This window comes from Phaethon aethereus (assembly GCF_964289735.1).
Source record: "Phaethon aethereus genome assembly, chromosome: 2".
NCBI classification, from domain to species: domain Eukaryota; kingdom Metazoa; phylum Chordata; class Aves; order Phaethontiformes; family Phaethontidae; genus Phaethon; species Phaethon aethereus.
This window is the reverse complement of record NC_138582.1, coordinates 4,548,522-4,574,164: the sequence shown is the minus strand read 5'-3', so window position 1 is coordinate 4,574,164 and position 25,643 is coordinate 4,548,522. Positions and strand designations below refer to the sequence as shown.

The 25,643-nt window shown below is 38.1% G+C and overlaps 1 protein-coding gene across 1 annotated transcript in view; it reads left to right on the top strand.

The window, feature by feature from the left end:
• DENND3 (DENN domain containing 3) overlaps nucleotides 1–25,643 on the top strand; it is a gene marked incomplete at both ends in the record, with an annotated part of 43,450 nt that overhangs the window by 3,127 nt on the left and 14,680 nt on the right. Inside the window, 12 exons of the mRNA XM_082015092.1 lie at nucleotides 2,084–2,360; nucleotides 3,084–3,199; nucleotides 3,704–3,843; nucleotides 9,707–9,818; nucleotides 11,389–11,508; nucleotides 13,382–13,600; nucleotides 14,998–15,119; nucleotides 15,573–15,728; nucleotides 18,511–18,607; nucleotides 22,644–22,747; nucleotides 23,058–23,239; nucleotides 23,864–24,385. Coding sequence (XP_081871218.1) covers nucleotides 2,084–2,360; nucleotides 3,084–3,199; nucleotides 3,704–3,843; nucleotides 9,707–9,818; nucleotides 11,389–11,508; nucleotides 13,382–13,600; nucleotides 14,998–15,119; nucleotides 15,573–15,728; nucleotides 18,511–18,607; nucleotides 22,644–22,747; nucleotides 23,058–23,239; nucleotides 23,864–24,385 — 2,167 coding nt within the window. The remainder of the gene's footprint in view (nucleotides 1–2,083; nucleotides 2,361–3,083; nucleotides 3,200–3,703; nucleotides 3,844–9,706; nucleotides 9,819–11,388; nucleotides 11,509–13,381; nucleotides 13,601–14,997; nucleotides 15,120–15,572; nucleotides 15,729–18,510; nucleotides 18,608–22,643; nucleotides 22,748–23,057; nucleotides 23,240–23,863; nucleotides 24,386–25,643) is intronic.

Genomic DNA, 25,643 nt, shown 5'->3' with positions numbered 1-25,643 from the left:
ATGTTCAAAAGGATAGTAGAAACAAGTGAATATTGTTCTGTTACTGCCTGTTCATTATTCCTGAACTGAAAGGGTAAGAAAATACTACTTTGGCTGTAGATGTTAATATGAGCTGACTTGAATGCTGACGACTGAGTCACTGGGTCAGCGGCAGCGCTGACAGTGCTGTTCTGTGGAAAAAAAACCCCAATGTTTAATGCCTCTGTTGTAGTTCAAGACATCAAGGACCTGCCATTTTAGAAGCTGTTACACTGTGAGGCTATGAAATCGCTGGCTGTCATCCAGCGCTTTGTAGCACGGAGATGCCTTCAATGTAAGTCAGGGATTGCCCTGTCAAAGCAACTTTGTATGAAAACCTCTGCAGGGCAAATCTGCCAAGTTAAGATTGCTAGTGTTTGAGTAGGTCTGTGTTTTTCTTCTCAGCCTCAGGGCTGAGCCTTAATTCTTAATTTCTTCCTGAAATGTTATCTGCATGTTATTTTGAGAGTGATCATGTTGATTTATCTGTGTTTCCAGTTTCTTCACTTGAAATGGATGTCAGCTGCCAGCTAAGGGAAATGATACTTGAAGTTTTTAGCATGGCAGGATATGGAACTCAGTACTCCAATTTGTAACGTGCTTTTTGAAGTTGCTGCTATCTTTTGAATATTCCAGTGGATATTCATCTGAACTTTTCCCTTTTCCACTCTAATTTCTTTCTAGTTCAGACTCTGTGTGGTCACTAAAAGAGTGTTTTTTCACTTCTTATTTTTATTGAGGTACTTTCTTTCAAGTATCCTATTGTAGAATACGGTGGAGCTTAAGATACAATAACTAATATTATCACGAAGGTAAGTATTCCTTCTAATTTTTTCTATGATACTCAAATGTCAAGAAGACTACTAGGGCAAATAAGCTGAGATGTTCTGGTGGAAGATTGGCTTCAGTGAAGCAGTAGAATGTTGTATGTTGTAGCTATTTTAAAAAGTAGGGAAATAATGAGAGAGGCCAGCACTGGTTCTCAAGGAATATTTTAAATACAAATAATACTGTTGCATCACGTCTAAAGGTAAAAACAGCATGTATGCTTCATCTATATTTGAATCAGTTAGCAAAAAGTTGAAAACGAAACAGCTTTTTAGTCGAAGTGAGGCTTGCCTTTCCTGTTTCCAAATATCCGTTGACTAAACAAAGCTTTTACTTGCTCTTTTGACCTTGCAGGAAGAATTAAAATTGCAGTGAAGTAATTGAAAATGCAGCTATTTGTCTCACTATATGGTCAAGAATACAAAAAGTGCTCCCAAGTACGAGGAAATCTCCTCTTCTGATAACTTTCTCCACAGTTTTTTTTCATAGCAAGGCAACAAGGGCCTCCAGTGCAGTAGTACTTTACAAAGGTGCCTACTAAAAAATGTTACAATTTTGTGCATGCTTTTGGGATGTCTGTTCCACTTAGGCATAAGTATACAGAGAAATTTTCATGGCTTCATGTTGTACAGTGTGTTAAAATTATGTTTATTGTAACAGTGATTGTTGTTTAATTGCCTTATGAAGTGAAAAGTTGTCTTGTGAAAGCTTGTGTGGTGTGGTGTGTTCGTGCGGTGGTTTTTTTTTTCTTCCCCCCCCCCCCCCCCGGGGAAAAATGTAGCTTTTCCTAAAGTGGAACAAAGACTTATCTAGGGAGTTCAGCTGTTTTTCTTTGTTTTCAGTTATTTGTTGCCTGGTTTCTCTTACTACCAATGTTTATTTTAAGTGTAGCTTAAGTATATCCTAACGCTTCAAAGGAGGAAATAGTGTATTTGATATTTGCTAGTTTTCTTATGCCAAAGGCACAATATTCATATGATGCATTTTGAATGATGAAGAATGATTCTTTACCTACTGAAAATGCCCAGACTATTTCCCTTGTATGTATACGTATATATGTAAAGCAAGAAATTAGAAGGAAAAATTAATTATTTAGGAAGAAGAAAAAATGTATTCTAAACCCACAATTTTAGGGGTAGAGACAAAACAGGGCTAAAATGGTTTAAAAAAAAAAACTATCAGGATGAGTGTCAATTTAGTGGTTATTTTTTGCTTTGTTTTGTGGTTTTTTTTGTAGGGTACTCAGAGAAAACCCAAAAGTCTTCCTCCCCTTGATCCAGAAGTTCTTTCTGTATTTGTGCCTCCATTTATCAGCAGAGATGATACTCAGGTGACTAATACAAGTGGTAATAACTTGAATAAAAGTAAACGCCGGTCTTTCCGAAAGAAGAAAGAGAGACCAAAGATTGAAAACGTCAAGAGTATCAATGGGGAGCAGAAAGCATCTGACACTGAAGATGTTACAGTTCCAAAGGACATTGATCTTATCGGTTTGCCGCAGCTATGCTTCCCAGGTACGGCAGGGTTCACGCTCCTTAGCGAGAACTGTTTTCATATATTTTCGTTGACACATAATACAGCCATTTTTTTTTTTTCATGATCATCTCTTTGTATTTCACAGTAGAAAAAAATGTGTCTATGAGCAGGTCAGTGATGAAAGCAGCTGTTACTTGAATGGGGTGCCCTTACTCTGTATGGCTGTGTGAAATGAATCCATCAGCAGTAGTAGCTGCAATACCTGCAGGAGAGGGAAGCTGAAAGTCACTTTAACCCTTATTGGTAAATCTTGGTTTGAGTGAAGTGCACACATGCACACACTTTTATTTTTTTCCCCCCAAAAAATTACGGAGTGCTCTTTAACTTTTCAACTGGTATTAAGATATACCTGACTGTTTCCTCCAGGTTTAATTGCAGAAATTTTAATATGCATGTCACTATTGCAGACCTTATAAATATCTTGAAAGGAAAAAAAAGTGAACAAAACCCATCTATTGTATTTTGCTATGTAAAAAGCAGAAAAATTATATAATATTTTTGTGTCTTCAGTAATGTGCAGCTTACAGCCTTTGTAACAACACTTAGATCAAATGGATTGTATGTGTGCATTTTAAACCCTTTAAAATAAGATATTTCTCTTGAAATTAAGTGGAAATGTGCAGTATTTGTCATGAATTGCTTTTCAAGCAGCTATAGTTAAATATGTAGTTTAAAAAAAACGGTTTCTGCCTTTGTTGCAGGAGGACTTCATATAACTTCTGAATCAAAAGAGGACCACATTCATTTCCTGGTCTTCACAGATGTCTGTGGTAACAGAACATACGGTGTTGTTGCACAGTACTACCAGCCTATGCAAGTATGTTATTTAACTCATGCTTTTATTAAAGCATATTAAAGGATATAAAATGAAACAAAGCACTTTGAGAATAATGTCAGGTTTAATTTAAGAAGTTAGTTAACAGATATGTTTTTATGTTAGTAGGAATACAGAACAAATCATACTTTATATTGCCATTGTAAGTTAAGTACAGTGCAACATCACTGCATTAGGAAAAACTGTTACAGATTTCAGTTAGGAGTTTTGAGTATTTAGGAGCAGACTTTGTCTCTTGGACATCTTTTTTGGTGAAGATTGTGCCCTGTGTTCTTTCTAAATGTCTTTTTCACTGAAATTCTTTTTAATATGCATGTCTAAGTCTTGTAAAAACTGACATTTTTCTGACGAGCTTAAGGGAGATAGGCATCCAAATCCCCTTGAAATTTAGAGGGAATCGGCTATCCTATCTCTAGGGTTCTTAATCATTAATTTACGTCTGATATTTTCTTCACATAAACACATTAATCTGTAGTTTTCTTGCAGGATGGCTGTATTTCCTCGAATGGACAGGCCTATTGGGAATCTGCACAGCCCGGGAAGATGCCGGTCTGTTTCATACCATTTGCTATTTGCGTTATATCCAGATATCCATATTTTAATGCCCTCAAGGATTGTCTGTCTTGGTAAGACTTGCTATCCTGTGTGTTTCTCCTGGAAAGAACTGTGCAGGTTTTAATACATGAATTTGCATGATGTGGTCAGGATAGCTGCCTAATGCTAAAACAGGCATTAGTTTTAAGTTACTGTAGTGTGAGATGTGTGGGAGAGGAAAGGAAGAAATGTGCTTACTGTCTGGTTTAACATTCATGTTACAAGTTCTAAACGTCAAGGAAATTGGTTATGATGTTGTCTTCATTTTCTTTGAGGTTTTTGCTAAGTCTAGAAGATACTAATTTGCCAGGAACAGATTTCTCAAAAATTTTGGGTTTTTTTGGAAGAGGGTTAACTGTAATTTTACCACACTGGTGAAAATAGCTTTGCAAGTGCAAAATCCTGTTTATAATGCACCAAATAAATGTCATAGGAGCATGAATATATGTATTAACAAGGAATTAATGGCACTTTAACTAAATAAACCTCTTGAGGGAGTTACAGTAGTTTCTCATCTGTTGTAGACCTAGGAGAGAAAATCTTAGGATACAGAGTACTTCACTGGTTAGAAACACTCAAATAATCTGCAGTATGCATGAGTTAAAAGATAAATGAACATGGTTCTGTCTTGTTATTTAGTAATTTAACTTACTTTGAGGTTGTGTCTTGCTATTATTGTTAATTTGTAAAATCCATGTGCTTCTATTCTGAAGTGGATTAAAAACTCCTTGCATCAGGGAGCCTGCCTCTGTATGTTGGATATTACTGGGTAATCTTCACTTGCAGACCTGTAGTCCAAAGGTAGAAGAGTGTTTTTTCACTACATTCCAGTCAAGCTTTCTAGAGTCAAATTTGAGGTCAGGTGTTTTGCAGGATTTTGCTTCTTATATTGAAACAAAATGTCTGCTTAATAACACTTTGATGTTATTGAGTTTAAACTTCTTAAGTTTGAATTTCTTTGAATCATTATGTAAGTTGAAAGAGGTTAGGGTGTTAGGTCAGAGCTTGAATCTTTGGGTTTGTTCTGCTGGCAGCCGGTATGCTGAGCAGATGAGCAAGCAAGGGGATGCTTCCTGGGTACTAGCTGAAGTGCATCACGAGCCCCTAACCTGACTCCATACCAGGATAAGACTTGAGCACTCATTTCCATGCCACCTGCACCTTTTCTTCCCCATGCTGCGGGCTTGGATCTGGTTGGAGCACTGATTGGCTTTCGCTGGTTTAGACAAGGAGAGCCCTGGAGGAACAAAAGCAGTGCTTTTCTCTTGGGCAGTTCAGATGTTGCCTCCAAGCTGCGATACCAGAAATGAGTCGCTCTGGCAGCCCTTCAGTATGAGCAAACACACCCCTGATGCTGTTCATGCTACCTCTGCTCTGTTGTTTTCAAAGCATTAGTATACGGGTTTAATGTGGACAAGCGACTTCAACATGATGGAAGCTAGGTATTCACACGTTAGTGCGAAATAGAGATAATCAGTAAAATAAAAAGGAAATGTTAGTTTCCCTTTCTCCTTTCCTGCCCTGATCACTTTTTCCACTCCTTATGTTTCATTCAATTACATCAGCTGGTGGTATTGTGGGAGCTGATTCATTGCTGCCTTTTTATAGTCTCAAATCTCAAGTAGATGCTAATCTGCATATGTAACTCTTAACAGCTATATACCTGAGCTGTGGGGCTTTACTGTGTATATCCAGTCTTTATAATAGGATTCATGCTTCTTTTATACTGTGAACTCAGCCTGTCTGAGGGCTCATTACACACTAGCTTTCTACTGGTTGGGAAATAGTATAGATTCAGCTTTACAGTTACAGTGTTCATCAGTGGTTTATATAGAATATTCATAAATGAGTAATCTCTTCTCTGAGGTGAGACATCTCTGAGCTGGAAGAAGCAGTCAATTTGCAAATGGAATTTTAAATCGCCCACTAAGGGAGAGATGGGAAAATATTCAGGAAAACCACGGAAAATTCCAGAGGTTACAAAAATGTTTTTAGGTTCCTTGTATTTGTTTAGAGCAGACAGGAACCGGGTGGAGTTAACTCTCTAGAGATGCAAGCTTCTGCCCCTGGGGGGGTATTTTAAACATTATAATTAAACATTTCTACCTTGATCATACATTGTAGGTTTTTGCACCTGTTTAAAGCATTAATGTTGAAGCTCGCTAACTACTCTAGATCGCTTTTCCCTTTAAGCTGAGTCTGTACTCATTTCTAAAGGGAGTTCAAATTTTTCAGTAACCTACTGTCTAAGCTTTAAGTGATTTGTAAATATGCATATAATTATAGAGGAGTTGTCAGCAGGACAGTAGCCTTCCGCGTTAGTGCTGTGTGTTGTCCTGGTCATTTAACAGGGGAGTTTGTCGGACCCTTGCACAGCTCTTCTCTCTCCTTTTTGTGGCTGCATCTAGATGCAAGATGCAAGTCTGTGTAGCTGGCAGGAGAGGGGGAATGCAAGTGACAAAGCTTGCTGAAGCTTTGTCTGAAGGTTGTCCAAAACCACGACAACAAGAAAGGGTGTTATTTTGATTACATGCCTTAGCTGTAATCAGGTGGCCAGTGGATTGAAAATCTAATTAAATGTTTTTGTTGACCAAATGTACTCAAGTAGCACTGCCTCATATACTTAACAAATAATAACATGTTCAATAGTGCACTTGTGTCCTTGGTATGCTTCAGTGGTATTTTGCAGGATGCTTCAACTGATTCATCATTCCTTGAGTCTGGGGATTTGAAAACCAGGTCCACTTGCTGGTGGACCTCAAACCACCTATTTCTAGTGTGTAGCCCTTTCCTTGTGAGAACTAGTGGAAAAATACTGTTTGCTATTGCTGGCGAAGGCCTGGTGTTGAATTAGCAACTAAAGGGGTTCTGCTTCCATTCAGGACCTTTTTGCAGCAAAAGATTTCATTTTCCTCCAGAATTCTGCTGTGCATAGCTTATTTTCTCCAGCACCTGCGTTGCACAGGACTGCTTAAGGGAGGGTGGTACTTGTTTTCATTCAGAAGAGTCCTCAAAGTTATTTTGTCATAAGCATTCCCAGAGAAAACCCAGGTTCCTAAACTTTTTCAAGTGGTATAGTAGAAATCACAACTGAAAACTGAGACCAAACTGAGATACAAAGGCAACCTCAAACTATAAATGCATGTAGGTTCTTTGAACTGCAAGGGGAACTTGCAAACTTTCATCATAGTAACAAAGGTAATATTCTGTGTAATTAATTCATATTCTGTGTAATTAATTTTGTAACTAATTCACATGTTACTAGTATACAGTGCTTCCAAATCCAGAACAATGTGACTGGAGTATGGCTGCCTCTCTCCAAAACAAGCAGATGTGCATGTAGACTGTTTCGCAACATTGCGGCTGTTGGGTTATTCTCATCATTATTTGAGAAGTTTCAGATTTAAGTTGAGAGGTTTTGGCACTTTGCACAGGTAGTTTTACCTCAATCTGTTACGCTACATGAAAAGTGAAAAATTCCTGGCAGTAATTTCCTTTTGGATGAACTTCCGTCTTGGACGCGTGAATAGGCTCCATTCAAACAGTAAATCTTCCAACCTATGTGTTAGCCCTTTCAGTTGCCTTGAGAGGAGGTGGAAGCGTGCAAATAGCTCACAGCGTTGAGGCAGTACAAAGGACCTATTCTTCGATGTTCTTGCTTTCTGAAACATCTGTCTGTGGACAGTTAATAGAGGTAATGGAAGGTTCATAAACTCCTTAGCTCTCTGCTTTAATGTTTCAGAGGTTACTTCATTTATTTCAGCAGGCGTTTGCAGTGCAGAGCTGTCAGCTGCTATTACATTGCATTAATGGGCACAGTGTACTGATTAGGGAGCTCTTACATCCTTTCTGTACATCTGCTGCTTTTTCACCATCGAGGTCAGGTGGTTTCTGTTGTAACATTGATGTGTTGACGTGTGCTTTTTGTCTCAAAAAAAAAAAAAAAAAGAAGCAAGCGCGGGTCTACCTATGCTGTAAGGCCACATCTAAGGCATTACTAAGTGTGACAGCTTATTTGTTTAAATTGGTGACTCTGCTGTCTGGTTTTCTTTGATAATTCTTAAATTCTCCTCCCTCTGCCTCCCTTGTGTCCCTAAATAACTGATGGATTTTTTTGGGATATGTGTAACAGCCTAGTACTCAGCCCAGGACAGTTTCCAAATGTGAATTTAGTAAACTTGAATGTCTCATTAATTCAATCAAAAGCTCAGTAATATATGACAATATTTTTATCAGGAATCTAAATGCCATACACACATGCAATGTCCTGGATTCTAATATATCTCTTGACCTACTCAGTTGCTTTCTAGACCACTTTCTTCGTGAAGAGCAAGTAGTAGTCTGAGGGGAAACCAGTAAAACTGCAAACTGAAATAAAACCTCAAGGGAGAATATAACCATATTAAAGTTCCTAGTTTCTGTATATATAGATTTGCAGGCTTACATTTCTGATTTTGTAAAGGTTTAGAGTCTTTTTTTTTTTTTCCATAAACACGCACATGAATCTTACACTGAACAAAATGCACTTTCTGACTACAAATACCTAACTTCTTAATTGTTACATTTCAGAAATGCTGTTGGACTTAACATTTTGCAGTCTTAATAGGGTTTATGTTTAAGTGTTCATGAATTGATCTGGCATATAATATAAACTGCATGACATTTGTGGCTTTGCCCCACCTAGGTTAATACAGTTCTAAACTAGAAACATTTCATACATTTACACAACTGTATTTGTTTTTCGTAGGGGTAGGAACAATAGCAAAGAGCAGTGTTCATGCAGGCCTAGGTCTAGCTCTTGTTCCACATTCCTCTGCCATTAAGCCCATGTCTACAACCTCTCTTTTCCTCTGATCCTGTTTTCTATCCCAGAGCTGATGTCTTATTGTAGTGGTTTGACCCCAGCCCAGCTGGCAACTAAGCACCATGCAGCTGCTCGCTCACTCCCCCCGGTGGGATTGGGGAGCGAATTGGAAGAGTAAAATGTGAGAAAACTTGGGTGTTGAGATAAAGACAGTTTAATGGGGAAAGCAAAAGCTGCGCATGCAAGCAAAGCAAAACAAGGAATTCATTCACCGCTTCCCATGGGCAGGCAGGTGTTCAGCCATCTCCAGGGAAGCAGGGCTCCGTCAGGCGTAACAGTTCCTTGGGAAGACAAACACCATCACTCTGAACTTCTCCCCCTTCTTTCTTCTTCTTCCCCCAGCTTTACATGCTGATCATGACGTCATATGGTATGGAATATCCCTTTGGTCAGTTGGGATCAGCTGTCCCAGCTGTCTCCCCTCCCAGCTTCTTGTGCACCCATAGCTTTCTTGCTGGTGGGGTGGTGTGAGTAGCAGAAAAGGCCCTGACTCAGTGTAAGCCCTGCTCAGCAATAACAAAAACATCCCTGTCTTATCAACACTGTTTTCAGCACAAATCCAAAACACAGCCCCATACTGGCTACTAGGAAGAAAATGTAACTCTATTCCAGCCAAAACCAGCACACTGATGCTTGCGGTGGAAGAAACACCATGGCACCGTGTTGCACCTGTGGGTGTTTTGTTCCTCAAGCAATCTCTGTAAGGCACTTCCTTTAGCTGCGTCTCACCTGTAGGTTTTCTTTGCCATCGTGAGACCCAGTGTACCATCTGCATCCTTGGATAAATATGACGCAGTAGTATGTTATGCATGGAAGTAAAAAAACCTGCTTCTGACACAGCATCATCATTAAAATTAAATGGAGCTGCTAAAGTATCTAATAAATTGGAAATTATTTTACTGGGAATAATAGCTTTATTGCTTCTAATATTTTATTTTGTTTTAGTTCTAAGTTATCATCAAAAAGGCTTTTTTTTTTTTTTCTGTTTGCATGTTACTATTTATGAGTAATTTTCTGTAACTGAATTTCAGCTTACTAGTGCAACTGCGACCTTTCAAGGATTTAGATGTTGAGGAGCACGTAAAGGAGTTTGCAGCAAAATTATTTTTAATACCCAGCCCGCCACCAGGAGCACTCCACTTGGTAATTACTGATGCTGAATTTCATAATTACGTTAACATTATGTGTTATAAAGCACTAAGATATTGTTTTCTGTAGATTGGGGGACATTATTCGTTGTCAGGTCAGAGACTTTAGTTGCAGATATAAAACTGATCTCAATATCTGTGCTTTGAAAATGAGGCTATGCATTATTAGTATATGAAACAACAGTGACCAGGGTGCGAGCTTGAGCACTGGAATGCCAGTTGGTCATGCTGTTGAATTTTTAATACCCTTCTGGGAAGGATTTGGCTCGTGCCAACTAGTTACTGTCTGAGATGATGCCTGGGTGGGTCTGGGGACAGCATAATCTAGCTTTTGGTTTCTAGGGGTCAGCACACACAATCTCTACTACACGCAGTTGGAAGCTTCAGTCTGTAACTGGTCTGTAGGAGTGGAAGCTTACCTTTCACCTGAACAGCATACCATTGCCATCTCATGGAATACACATGTATAAACTCCAGTCAATCGTGTAACTATCACTCAACCACAATGTTCCCTATCTTGTGTCTGGTATCAAGACATGCTGCCTGATGTGAATGCTCATTGCTGTCATCACGGTTGTGTGATGGGTGGATGTGCAGCTGTGTGACTGAGAGGCAGTGCAGTCCCTGTGAGAGAAAAGAGACCAAGGAAATCAGTTGCTGGAACAACACATACAGCTCTGGACTTGTTCTTTTCTTGTGTCTGAATGACTGGGGAAGCAGAACAGTGTGTAGTGGGTTGAATGTTCTGGATTGGCTGCTGCCTGGATAGGACCTAGCTGAGAGGAGAAACTTGCGTAAACATTTGTATTCGTTGTAGAAGCTGAGATGTATGGGCTGTGTTTTTTTTTTTATAACCCTTCCCAAGTCAAGCTATATGTTAGCTGAGTCAATGATTTCAGCACACACTCTTTTGTCTACTGAAATGGCTTCTTAGGGAAGCAGTGCTTCAGCCCTGGACTTCTCCTTAGCTGTTTTCCTAGGGGTTAGGAATGGAGGAAAAAATAGCATAGCTGAAAAATTGTCTGACTGGTTGGCTAAAACAACTGCTAAGAGTTGAAATATGCAGCACGTGCAGGATCTGGCCCCAGAGATTTGAGCTGGAGTATTTGAAATACTGAAAGATCTCATTTGTTTTCGCTTGTTCCATCTTCTTAACGTGAACGCATATACTGGGTCCTTTTGTTCGTATTTTTTTCTATTTCACTATGAATTTTACCAATACTTTTTGATTTCCCAATTATATCTATAAATATAAACTCCATTATTTTGTTATGCTTATAACAAAGCAAGTTTAATTCTATTAAAAGAATATTTTTTTTAAGTTTTATTGGCTAAACAACCTATGAGAATGAAAGGAGATCAAGTCCATGTTAATATTTCAAGCTAGTTACTATGTCTTTTAATATTTCCCTCTCCTTCTTTTTCAGTTTCCTGCAGTATGCAAATACCTGTCTTCTTGCTCTCAATTAATGTTAATATTTTGTAGTTGGAACTAAAATCCTGAATGAAATGTGTTGTGGGAACATTTTCATTAAGAAGTAAATGGAAAACATCTGTTATTACAGGTATTTAATATGAAACCACTTCAAATAATAATTCCTTCACGAGAGGATCCAGACAGCCCAATTATTGACTTGGATCTTCATCTTCCGTTGCTGTGTTTCAAGCCAGAACAGGTGCTGCAGGTATAACTAACTGATACTTTAAAATGTATTAGAGATTGACAGTACTGGTAATTTGTGGTTTTAAAAAAAATTCAAGATGTTTAGTTACCCAAAAAATGTTACAAACCCAGGAATTCAGAACAGTGTTAGTTCTCCATGTTAATGATATGGCACAATAAAATATACTCCTTATTAAGATACTGTCTTATTTATAAACCAGATTAGATTAAGTCATACTGGATTTCTTTCTCCTGTTGTTTAGCAATAGGTGCTAAATTTCTTAAAAGTGCATTTTAAAATCCAAGAATCATGGAATAGTTTGGGTTCGAAGTCCCTAGTCCAACCTCCTGCCATGAGCAGGGACATGTTGGACTAGATCGGGTTGCTCAGAGCCCCATCCAACCTGACCTGCAAGTGTTGCCAGGGATGGGGCATCTACCGCCTCTCTGGGCAACCTGTGCCAGTGCTTCACCACCCTCACTGTGAAAAGTTTCTTCCTTCTACCTAGTCTGAATCTCTTCTCTGTTAGTTTAAAACCATTACTCCTTGTACTGTTGCAACAGGCCCTGCTAAAAAGTTTGTCACCGTCTTTCTTCTAAGCCCCCTTTAAGTACTGGCAGGCTGCAATAAGGTCTCCCCGGAACCTTCTCTTCAGGCTGAGCAACCCCAACTGTCTCAGCCTGTCCTCATAGGAGAGTTGTTCCATCCCTCTGATCATTTTTGTGGCCTCCTCTGGACCCAACCTGATTGACAGATTTTATTTTGAATTCTCATTACACACGTTTTTACAAGATTCATAAGAACCTTTTTCATGTGTAAGAAAGGGCCCTGTTAGATGGATTGGTATCATATAAAATAAAGTGTAAATGGTGTAGAAACAAGAAAATACAAAAAGGTATTTGCACAGAAATTTTTCAGTGCTTCATAGAATCGTACAATAATTTTGTTTTGCAGTGTCCTTTCTAGGTTTCCTGATCCAATTCCCTGCTCAAAGGCCACCTGTGAAGTTAAATTAGGTTGCTCAAGGTCATCAGTATTACTGGTGCTGCTTCCTCTATAAAGAGCAGGTTGGAGGCCTCTTTCCAGGGATGATTATAAACCACCTCAGTTGGGAGAGTAGGCAGTACTGGCTTATGTCTTTGGATATGACCATTCTTCCACCCAGATGGGCTTCTGCCCACATGTGCGCGTTATGAATAAAGCTATCTCAAATCCTAAATGATCCTCTCCAACTGGTGCATCATGAGCATGGAGTTTTATGTGTTAGCACCTCTGTGGGATGTCCCACGTATGGCATTAGTCTTCCTGGCTTGAATTCATCTGACCTAACCTGAGGCATTTGAGTTTGGTGCTTCGATGCTATTGGGTCCTGTCAGTGGAAAAGGGTGGACATCTCCAGATTGTTTCCACAGGGCAGTTCAGAAAGCTCTGTTCTTCAGTGGCACTATAAGGAACGTGACTAGTTACTATCTGGAATAGATGTTTGGCTGAGATGTCTAAGACCTAGATGGTCTTTGTGTTCGCCATCAAAGACAGGTTTGCTTATATTATTCACCTGGGTACTTTTTACAGCATTATATGGTCTAACACTGTGAAAGAAAGGTGACAGGTCTTCTCTCTAATTCCACTTAAGTCCTAGCCTCATTGGTGTTGGTGGCAAAACTCTCACTGACTTCCACTGTCATGTGAATTTTCTCTCCTTTTCTGTTTTCGTTTCTTCTTAGTTTTGTAAGAATCCTTGAGTGGACATTATTTCAATTTAGAAATACATAAGGTAGCTGTTAGAAAACAGACCTGTGATGCTGAGTTTTGCAAGCAGATGAAATATTTGTGCATATCTAGTATGTTCTGGATATAACACTTTGTAAACATTTAACACTTTGTGTTTTTCCAGATTATGACCTGTATTTTGACTGAGCGGAGAATAGTTTTCTTCTCTTCTGATTGGTCTCTGCTGACACTCGTTGCTGAATGCTTTATGTTGTACCTTCATCCTCTTCAGTGGCAACAGACTTTTGTGCCTATTCTGTCTCGTCAGATGCTGGATTTTGTAATGGCTCCGACATCTTTTCTTATGGGATGTCATATTGATCATTTTGAAGAAGTTAGCAGGGTATGTTTTTTAGACTATTACCACTCTTGCTGTTCACTTTTGACGCATTTGTCACTGTGTTTCTTTCAGATGTATCTAGAAACTCGCTTTTGTTATTTAGGTGTGTGAGAAATGAAGAAATTAAAAGTAATGGAACCATACTGATGCGACCACTGGCTTGTTGGAAAAAGCTTATTGTTGTATCCCTTACCTTTCTTTTCTTGCAGGATAATTTGTGAGTTCATGTTTCATTTGGAGAAAAATTCTATTTATATATCATTTGTATCGTATAAATACTTTCCTTTCAGATTGGTGAGGTTATTTTTTGCTCAGAGCTGTGTGAGATGAATTAGGAGCCTTTTCCAGGCATCTGGTTAAGAATTGAGCATGCATTTGAAAATACTCTGATGATGCTGCTGTTCCCCATGGTGGAGTTAAGTATTTAATGAAATAAGAAAGAAAAAGCAATGTAAAGAATGTAATCTCACAATTTTTCTGAGGGATTTTTTGGTTGTCTTTTTTCAGAATCTTATTTAACTAAGCCTCTTTCAATGGGTAACATTAATCTTGGGTACCCAAAAAGATTTAAGAAAAACTCAGCTTCATAGGGCAGGACTAATGTGAATATACTTTTTTGAGGGTGTTGCATAGGTTTTCTGTGAGTGTTCAAAACCAAACATAGAAAAATTGTGTAAGTTTATATTGGATTAACCCATCTAATTATAAGACAAAGTGAAACTGGTCCATCTAGTCAAGTCCAACATGAGTGAAGAATTAAGTTAAGATGAAATATTTTTTTTTTTTTTACTTAGCAGTAAGATGATGACACTATTGGAAGTAAGTACAGCTTACAAACCACACTTTTCTTTTATATAATATGAAAGATTTTATGTTTTTTTTACACATACTGTATTTCAGTCTGATCTTTAAGTTTATTAAAATTGCAAACTGATGGATTCTGTGTTAGACTCTAATACATAAATGCTTCCGCTCCCAGTCACCTCACAGGGTAAGTACAGGAGTAAGTGTTGTAAATAAACTCATAGGGAGCTTCCTAGCTTACAGATATATATGGTTTTGTACATCTCTTCGTATGTATACGTTTTCAAGGATAAGCTTGAATATTATTCAGGAATATTATTCAGAATTAAATATTAATTTAATACTGTATGAAAAGCATATTGGCTTACCAAATGTTTGTGTGCAGAGATTAATATCTATTAATTTAATGACACTTATTGAAAGTAAGTGTTTAGTTATCTGTGCAATCTTCTAGTTAGGAGTCAAAAAAAAGTCAATTGTTTTCTAGTTTATCTTCTTGCTGAAATAATTCATTGCCTGACGACTATATAAAGAAGTAGTAAATGTCTGTACAATATAAGTATATTTACAGTCATTCTATTTTCTTTTGTTAAAAGGAAACTGAAGACTTAATTCTAATTGATATTGATAATGGAGATATCACACATTCAAAAATGGCTGAAGAGGAGCCTGAAATTCCAGATGTTCCAGCACAAGCAGCAGAAACTTTCATAAAAAGGTGAAAAGATGGTGAAGTTGTGTTTCTTGTAGTGCGTAAGTCATGCTTGTCCCTCTTTCAAAGTTTTTTTCTTTTGTATTATTTGTTATTATATTATTTCATTAATATAAAAACACCTGTTTTGATAAGGGCGAATTGAAAATTTCAGTTAATTAATATACAGGTAACTTCAAGCAGTCATAGTCATAACTATATTATTTTGCAACACCTGTAATGCTTGTTTCTTTTTTAGTACTGATGTGGATTATTCTCTGAACTTTACTGTGAGTGTACAGTGAGTTACATGTCCTAGTAGGACTTCCAGGAATCTTGTTCGCTTGTCAATACTTGCAAATCAGTCTTGCACTTTATCTAGCTGTAAGATGTGTGAGGCCTAAGTGACTTTTTCTTTAAAAGGTATGAAAAAAATTGTTGGTGTTAGGATGTAACTTGATAATTTTCTTGTCTGTGTAGAGTGGAGAGTCTTCAGCTGCATTATGATCTAGAGCTCTGCCATCTCCGAGCCAGCACGGATCTTGGTGAACTCCAAATGCATAGAAGGGCTTGGCAACAGAAACTGAATACAGAAGTTCAGCAAACGACTTTGCAGTTAATTGTTAATATCTTCAGGTGAGTGGATATAGTATTTTTTATTATAAGAGCGTATGGTAATGGTTAAGACCCTTCCACTGTCACTGAAAATACTCTTTTTCTTGTCTTACTTTATAGATATTATGTAAATCTCTTAAGTTTTGTGAGGGAATATGAGAAGGGGGACCTCCTAGCCTGTTGGCTATCAATAATTATGGTATATCAATAATTAGTGTATTTGGGTACATATACATTGCTAGGACATCTTAGATAAAACTGTTCTAATTTTGAATTTGTATGTCTTCTGTATGAAGATTCCAGGAAGAGGAGTGAAGTCCTCATATTTCATAATTAGGAAAAACTTAAGGCCCAGTAGGGATATCAGTTTGTAACTGGGCACAGTCTTGGTCACTCTTGCTAGAGGAAAATAAAGGCAAACCGGGACAGGGTAGAAGAACTGAAAGCAGGATCGGGAGTTCAGGACACCTGGGTGTGTTTTGGCTAACTGAATATATGCTGAGAATGGATGAGCTGTCTGGAGAGCGCAACCACATGAAACTGAAGGAGGGAGAGGAGCTTTTTAAGGTCAAGGACAGAGTGCTGGCACAAGAAATTCTGGGTATTGGGTGTGGTTTGGACTGACATTTTAATAGTGATGTGGAGTAGGTTTTGTTTGGTTTGTTTTTTTAGTCTAGAAAAAGGTCCAGCTATGCTAATTTTCCTTGTTCTTAATCTGTTGCAATGTGTTGTTACCCACAGTTGCTTTATCTTACTAGTTGTAAATCCTGCTATTATTTGCTTGTATTTGGGAAGGGAATGGAAGTGTGGTAGGTGATTTGTACAAAAAGGTGCAGCAAATGGATGTCTGGTTTGCGTATGCTTCATTTCGTTTTACATAGATACTAACGTACTTGACCACGAAAATGAAACTGCCTGCCTGGCATTTCTAAAGAATCTGATTCTATGGACAGAGGTCTGCAAAGAGCTGTGCAGATAAACATCCCTAGCTGTTTCTTGCTGCCTCTGGCTGGAGACTGCTCCTCTTTGGATCAGCTGCCAAATTGCTTACATGAATGCTCCCTAACACTTTCAGTCAGAAGGTGTGGGCTTAATTTATATAGTCCAAATACCAGGCCTCTGTTCACCTGCGCTCGCTTTTGTTGGGTCAGCCTAGGGAGTGTCCATACAAGTGGCTGGGACCTCCAGGAGGACAATAGCTGCTGGATGTGGAGGATAGGACAGACTTTACAGCCAGCTGGATATGGAAACTGAAACGCACTTACAACCTGATGTGCTACCGCTGTGGGATTTGGTGGATTTCAGTGTTTGGCAACAATATGTTCCAGATAAAGATGAGGAGAAATGCATTTTTGTTGTGAACAGCTTGAACTCTAATGCACTAAACACTTGGTTACAAAAAATGAGCAGATGCTTTGTTCTCGAAGAGATAATATGTTTTGCAAAGGGGTTGATTCTTCTCTTGCTTTCTTTCTCTTTTCCTTCAACTTTTCTTTCTTTGTTCTTTTTTCAGCCTTGTTTCTTCTATCTTCTAACGCTGTATCTACCAGTGTCCAGGAGTGAAGGAAAGTAAATCTCTGATGCAGTTGTGCTGCCAGTTGTTGCTGTCTTCAGTGAAGCACTGTAGTATTTTTGTGTGTGTGAAGGTTCCACGTTTAAAGAAAACAATGCTAAATTATGTAGTATTATGTAGAACTACGTACTTCTACTAACCATCTTTTTTCTGAACCCATGTGGCTTGATAAACTGTTAATGGGCTTTTATCCCTTGTATAGATTATGTATTGTGATAAAAGTGATGTATAGACCTGTCAGTTCTCTGCATGGATACAAGATTCCCCTTTTGTGCTTACGTTCAAATTTTAGCTCGCCAATTTATTTTCTTCATTCATGTATTTTCATGGGAATTTCTTATTCCTCAATACCCAGCATGAGTAAATGAAATGATATGTAATAATAAGAGCCCTGGTTTTAGCCACTTACACATATCTAGCTTAAATAAATTACCATTTCTTGCTCACAGACTTCAGTTCAGAGAACAGCTTTTTTCTGAAAAAATCCCACTTTCTGCTCCTGAAACAATGTGTTCTGGCTCACCTTTAGGACACGGAAGTTATTACTGATAATATATGGCCTCTGCTGCCTGCTGTGACCATACATATACTAAAATATGCATCTTTTTTTAATCTTGCTTTCTCTTTTATTTCAATAGTTCAGTCTCTTTAGTTTAACACAATTGCCAGTTATTGCTGGCTTTATGAGCAGAGTTTGACAGTGCAGCAGAAAATGATGTAATCTATAATATTTCACGTGCATATTACAGATGCAATGTGATCTGACCTCACACTGTCCCATTACATCTTTCAAATTCCCTATGCGTATAAGTACACTTGTCTTTTTAGTGCTCTAGATGGGTTGTACATGATTCAGGAACTGTGTATGTAAATGTGGTTCCAGGGTTGGAGCCTAAGTCATGACTTAAATATGTAGGTTTTCCTCCATGGTTTACTAAAATTGATCCTGCAGACAAGATCTTAAGTGCATTTGCTGGTTTGAAATGGCAGTGGCAGCAGGTAGCCTGTCTTACTACTTATAAGGAGTTTGGATTCTTTTTGTGTGATTCAGTAATGCAGACTTGTTCATTAAAACTGAGCTTGCCTTCTGATACTGCAGCATATTTCTATGTTGCCTTCTGATGCTGCAGCGTATTTCTAGTAGTACCAGTGGGCTGCTGCTACTGCAGAAGTGCGACTTGCTTACAAATCTCCAAGCATATTTATCAATTTATTTATTTTTGTCCCCAGGGAGGTAAAAGACCATCTAAATTATGAACACAGAGTGTTTAACAGTGAAGAATTTCTGAAAACAAGGGCAATCGGAGACCAGCCATTTTACAAAAAGGTAAATTCAGTGTTAAATATGTTGTAATTCTCTGTTATTAATCTGCATTTTTAGGATTAATGCCAAATACTAATAGAATGGTCACAGTTTGGTCTGTGTGGTGGTGTTGAACCAGCAACTTTCACAGAAAGCTTTACCAAATGTATTTACTATGAACTGACAAAATAGTAGACAGCATTTTGGAGAGCAGGGTACTATGTAATTCCAGAGCAAATTAACTGTAACTCCTTGGGGGTGAGATTAACCTATGGCAGATAATCAGTAAAGCTGCATCTAAACTGTATTTTGAGCACAGGCACCTAGCCAAACTGTTTGGACCAAATCAGACTGTTTTGGTCTCTTCTCCCAAGTAACTAGTGATGGAACGAAGGAAGCGGCCTCAAGTTGCGCCAGGGGAGGTTTAGACTAGATATTAGGAAAAATTGCTTTACTGAGAGAGTGGTCAAACAGTGGAACAGGCTGCCCAAGGAGGTGGTGGAGTCACCATCACTGGCGGTGTTCAGAAAACATGTAGATGTGACGCTTCAGGATATGGTGTAGTGGGCATGGTGGTGTTGGGTTGATGGTTGGACTTGATGATCTTAAAGGTCTTTTCCCACCTTAATGATTCTGTGACCGAAGCCCATACATAGTCGTGAGCTTTCAGCAAGCCTGTGAGCACAGCAGAAGGGAGATAAATGACACAGGTCAAAGTACCTGCTTTTTCTGCAGCCTGAGCAACAGGGCACGGAATTGACGATGGCCATGAGCCCATTTCCCACAACGCATGCTGATGATTCTGAGCACATGAGTGGTGGCACTGGTGTCCTTAGGGGCCTGCCGTGTGACAGGGCGTACGGGACATAGGTTGATTTAGCTGACGTGCTTTACCAGGTAGAATAACTGTAACTTACTTTTATGTGCTGGTGAAGCCCATGAAGTCATACTCAAATAGTATGTAGCCTCGGGCCAGGCCCAATAGTGCTGGAGGCTAAAGGACACCCTGAAACCCCCACTTGTTTGTGTTTTGGTGTGTTTTTTTTTTTTTTTTTTTTAGCCCTCCTGCTAACTGAGCTTATTAGGTAGTTAGCAGAGTTTGAAACCCTGAAGGTTTCCATGCAAGCCCCAAGTCCCTGTTGCACCTGCCCTGATCAGCATGGTCCTTCTGTTAGTGTAAGCTTGATCTGCTGAAGCTCCAAAATGACTCAGTTTTCACCCAGTGTATACAGTAAACCAAGTTTTTATGAAGGATGCAGGTCTGTTGCCCTCTGAGTGTGTGTGAGTCTGCCTTTTAGGTAATGGCTTTTTATATCCTAAGGGAACGGGGTGGGTTTAATTTCCTCATTAAAAAGAGAGTGTCTTGGTCACTAGGCTGTAGGATTTAGAGCAGTTCTCCATGCCTTTGGTGTAGGATTGTCACTGACCATCAAAGGTTGGAGACCCTTTGGGTGAGAAGGAAGAAGAAAGGAAGGGAGAACAGAAGGAGAGGAGCAGGGAGAGAAGGAGAGAGACTAAGAGTATGCAGGTTCCTGCAGAGTGTCTTGCAGTGTTAGGGTACTTTGCCCAGAAATGGGAAGGTTGAGAATTTCATCCTTCCAGTTGATACTGTTACTTTACATAAAACTGTTTGCACATGATTAAATTAATATTTGCCTTCAAAGAATTAAACTAAACTGTAGTGTATGTGAGAAACAGAATTTATACGTTTTAAGGGTTTATGTCAAGCCACGTGCAGTGTTCTAGGAGAATTCGGTGTTGACACAGCAAGCCAAAATCCAAAGTTAAAAACTCTTGTGATTTTTTTAAATGTCATGATTATTAACCAAATAAAAAGTTTACCTCAGTTAAATAACTGTTTGGGATACTGTCACCCTAAACTGGGAGTGTTTATGGTCAATACCTAATTTCTGAAGGGATGCCAGTTCTCAGCTTCTTGCATCCTTTGATGCAATTTACATAGTTTTTAACAGACACTTTATTAAGTAGCTTCTTATTCTAACCAACTCTAAGACGGGCTGTTATTTAACCTTTGCAAAAGTAAAATACTGAGTTTTGTCTTCATTTTTTTTTTGGTGTATAGCTTGTTTAACAAACCTGTGGGTCAAAGCAAAGGTTTAACAAGGAATCTAAAGAAAGTGCATCTCTCATTTTACATTTGCTTTTAATTATGTTCCATGGGTGCATATGAAAGTTACAGAGGATTCCTTTGCTGCTAGAATTTGGCAGTTGGCTCTCTGGAGTAACCACCTGGCAAAAAGATCTCTTCATTAACATCAACAGGCGGTGGTTGATAACACCTTTTTTATTTCCTGTTTTGTTTCCTACTTCAAACATATGATAAGAAAAGTTTCTGAACATCCATTTAAAGGAGATGTCAGTGTGTGAAAGAAATGATCAGAAAAATATCTCATGTAACTTCAGCCATGGTTGCCAAACTTGGTGGAATGTCTGGCAATTCAAAGATAATAAAGTGATGAATCCTAAATAGGAAATAATTTTGTTGGATAAACCTTGCAACAGTAGCAAACATTCATAAAAACAAAGGAAGAATTAAAAAGAGCCTGTTTATACATCATCAGGAGAGAAATTAATTGGAAATGTTCTGACCAAGATTTCAAATGAATAGAAATAATTAAAATATTTTCAGTAGCAGTTTCTAATGATATAAATGAAATGGTGGCAATTTTATGAACTGAAATTTAAAATTCATATGTGCACGTTTAAGTTTTGAACAGGTGACTCACTTAAATACCAACTAATATAGTGGCAGGTTTGCTTTCAAGTAAATCTTAGAAGAAAACACAATATGGAATAGTTACTAGTGGTAGCTAGAATTATATTACGAGAACTCCAAAAACCATTAGAAAGGACTCTTTCCGTTCCTGCAACAGTTCAACAAAATATGCCATCTACTGGAGAAACACTTAAAAGCAGAAATCTTAATGCTTTTTTAGATACCATTTTACAGGATACATTGCAAATGGATGGATGAGAAGCATCTTGAATATGAATAACGTATTAGTGGAATGTTTCCATTAACTTCAGAATACCTGGATTACTCATGAATCGTTCTCATTTGCTTTTTAAAAACATCGTAGAAATACACTGATCAATGAGGGGGTTTCTTGGGGGGAGTAGTGGTGACGTGTCCCGTCCCCCCCCGCAGTGATAAGTTGCAAGACCAACAAGGGTACCTTAGGCAAAGCTCTGGGATATGTCATTAATCAAAGTAATTTTTCATAGTTACATTCAAAGACACAATTGTCCTTCTGTTAGTAAGTTTGTAAAGGCTGGAGGTTGTTATAACAATATTGTCTCCTGATGAAGTTTGTGTTTGATTTTTCTGAACAAATTAGTTTTCTGATTTGTTTATTTCAAACAATACTAGGAGCCCTAGAACTAGCTAGAACTAACATTTGTATAGTACACATGTTGTATTGCCTCAAATCCCAGGTTTCATCTTGTTTTAATTTGCAATGGTGGGAGATGGTAGCTTTCCACTTTTTTTTAATTCCCACTTGGCATTTTTTTCATGTTGTCTTCTATCCTAAAAGTAGCAAATTGACCTTTTAGAAATTATTTCTGAATGACACACACCATAATTACCTGAGCAGGGAACAATTTTGGGGGTTACCAGGAGAAAAGATGACTCACTTGTCCTTTCAGTTTGATGACATAATGTTAGAGTGCCACAAACTTCATATTCCAAACCATAGACAATGTTATCAGCATTTAGTTAGAGGCAGAAAATACACTGTTAAACTTCAGTAGCTAAAACTCTGTTTTCCTCAGTATTTCTCCTTTTTGTTTGGTTTCATCTTTTGGAGGGTGCTCCGAGACTACTCTTTGCCACTAAGCAAATATCATGAAGGTGCAGAAGGTGAATGGAAACTGAGTTAGTTTTCTGTTGTTAAAACTTTCAAATGTTTTTGATTTTGTGATTGCTAAATTGGAAGTTCTCAGCCTTGAATATGTAATGGTAATAAAAATGAGGAAAATACGCTAATAAAAATGTAGTTTGTAAATGATCCACAGTTAACCAGTTTGTGTCTCACAGGTTTTAGAGACCTACATGTTTCACTCTTTTCTTAAAGCTCGTCTGAACAGAAAGATGGATGCTTTCGCTCGACTTGAGTTGAGTACCCAGTCTGAAGAGGATAGGTAAAGTTTTCTCATTCCTTATTCTGGTTTTGAGTCTTCTGTTGGTATCAGTGATAAAAGCCCATTTGACTCTATTGGTATGAGATCAGATCATCTATGAATAAGATTATGACTAATTGACAGGCCATTTTATTAAGATTACTGTGAAAGCGTGATACAAACATGTCCAGCCATGGCTGTTGAAATTGTAAATTGGTACTGTCATTGCAATTTAATACTATTATACAGAAAAAAATAAAATCAAGTAGTAATTTAGTGTGTGTGTGTATGTATACTGAATTTTAAAACTAGTTATATTTTTTTTGCTCAGATTAAACTTGATGTTTCATACCCCGAGAAGACTAACTATGGAGAAAATGGCTTCTAAACGATTTAATCCACAGTACATGATTAGTAGGCGTATGGTAATCAGTATGCCTAATCTGCAAGATATCAAGCTACCAGAGGGCCCTACTAGAAATTCCTCACTTCGAAGAATAGAAACAGGTGTTGGTAAGGGAAGAATGTGTTGAACGGATACGGTGTCTTTTCTGTTGTCTTTATGGGTGGTGTCATTGAATAATTTACACAGAAACAGTGTCAGATCCTGGAAAGAAACAGTGAGCTAGGTCATTTTGAGCTGAGGCCCATCTGTGCTTCTCCTCACATGTTAAATACGTCTGTAGCCTGCTGTAAATTTTGCTGTACCACAAAAGGCTGATTGGTCACAATAGGATTGATATTGCAGAATTGCTTCCTGAGTTAGTAACCATGTTCCGTCCTCACCCACTTTATGTCCAGATCTCCACTGCCTTTAAACATAGGCTTAGGCTTATCACTGTTTAACAAAGTGAGTCCTATAGGAACTGGATGGTTTTGGTTTTGTTTTATTTCTTTTTTTCTTTTTTTGTCTTTACCAGATATTATCAGATTCGGGGATATTCTGATAATAAGGACGATGAACATAGAACTATTTTGTGTCCCTAGCACAACTGTAATCTTACTTGAATTTCGTGTGCTGTAATTGCTTGTTGCTGTGATGGGGATTCTGTTTGTTGTATGGCTGGTTGTGAAGATACTCTGACTTTTACTCACTGCTTATAGAAAACAATGTACTTTTTCTTGGTTTGTTTTTAGCTGTGAAAATGCCCTCCAAATCAGTCAGTACATTCAAAATCCCAGAAATTCACTTTCCTCTGATGTCCCAGTGTGTTCACTCCTACTATACAGACTTCTTCAACCATCTCAGCAAAGCTATAAATACCTCACCACCCGATAACTCAGCGTTGCTGGCGAGGTACTTCTACCTCCGGGGACTTATTAGCTTGATGCAAGGGAAACTACTAAATGCCCTTTCTGACTTTCAGAACCTAGATAAAACAGACTTAAGAATTTTCCCTACTGATCTTGTAAGAAAAATAGTGGAAGTCATGCCTCCTTCTGAGCGTTCGCAAGCAGACCGCAGACCTGAGCTGAAGAAGCTGATAAGTCGAGTGATGGAAAAACAAAGAGAAGTTATGAAAATAGATGACCATGTAAAAAATTTTGAATTGCCGAAAACACACATGCAACTAGATGACTTTGTGAAGCGAATCCAGGAATCTGGGATTGTCAAAGATATAGACACTATACATCGATTATTTGATGCCCTAACAGTAGGTAAGTGTAAGATACATTTTTAGTGACCATTTGTATTGGTGCAATGACAATTTCAAATAATTTTTTTTATAAACCAAAAATAATTTTTGTCTTCAGTTGTTTTTCTTTTTAACTGTTATTCAACATTTTCTGGTCCTCTAAAAACTCACAATATAATGAGTGTCCTTTATGGACAATTTTATTTAATTAGGATAATTGTGGAGAATAAATTTGATGTATACAAGAATGTCTATACTTGCATCCACAATAAAGACAAGGAATCTATAATTGGGCGTATAATTTACAATTTATTGTGTTGTGTAGGTGAGGTAGTTCTGTGATCTGATGGTGTGCAGTTCTGCTTTGGCTTAGATTATGAGTAAAGTGAATACAAGACTGTCCTAATTGCTAATGTAAAAAACCTCTGTGTTATAAAACCACTAGGTAACATGGGAAGGTGGCAATCTGTTAAAAACAAACTAACAAAATTCAGAATACAAGTAGCTACAGTTAAATTCCTCTTGGATGGTCATCATAGCAAAAGGAGAGGTTACGTTTATGTTTGAGAGAACTTTCCTCTCCCGAATGAGATCCGAATCTTGTCATTGATTTCTAAAAACATAGTTTGAGAGTGCTTCTGTAAAATACTATTCAATTCTCTTTCTGTACTAGTTGGTAACTGTTGTGTTTGTGGCCACAAAGGATTAAACATTGGTCAAAACAGCAAGACTTTCTGAAGCTGGAGTTAGCATACATTTCACAAGAATTTGTGTGTGTTTGAGATTCTGCTGTCCAAATACTTGCAATTTTAGTATAATTAATACCTGTTGCTGAAGTCTTTAACTGTTGTAACTTTAGCTTTTATCCCAGGTTGGTAAGTATGTGATATAGTAGCATTCAATAGAATAAAGGACTGGAAAGTTGTAATGAAAAGTATTTGGTTCAGTAGGGAATTACAAATCTTTTCCCATTAGCTGACTGGATTTTTGGCATGAATTTAAAAAAGCAAGACTGGCACAGTGTTTGCTCCCTCCCTTTGTAGAGTAGGGTGGAAGGGAGGATTCCAGATGCATGGGACCTATGGCCTAGGCTAACTGCAGAGGAATCGTTCTACCTCAAGAGAAGAATTTTGTCTCTTAACTGTGTTTTCCAGGCATATTTTGTGTAGTTTTTGCACCTCGCTTACCCATTATGCTCTTGGGGCACAATTTAAAAGTTAGTATCTTTTAAAGCTATCTTTCTGTGCAAATCTGTATGATTGTTTCTCACAGTAAACAAG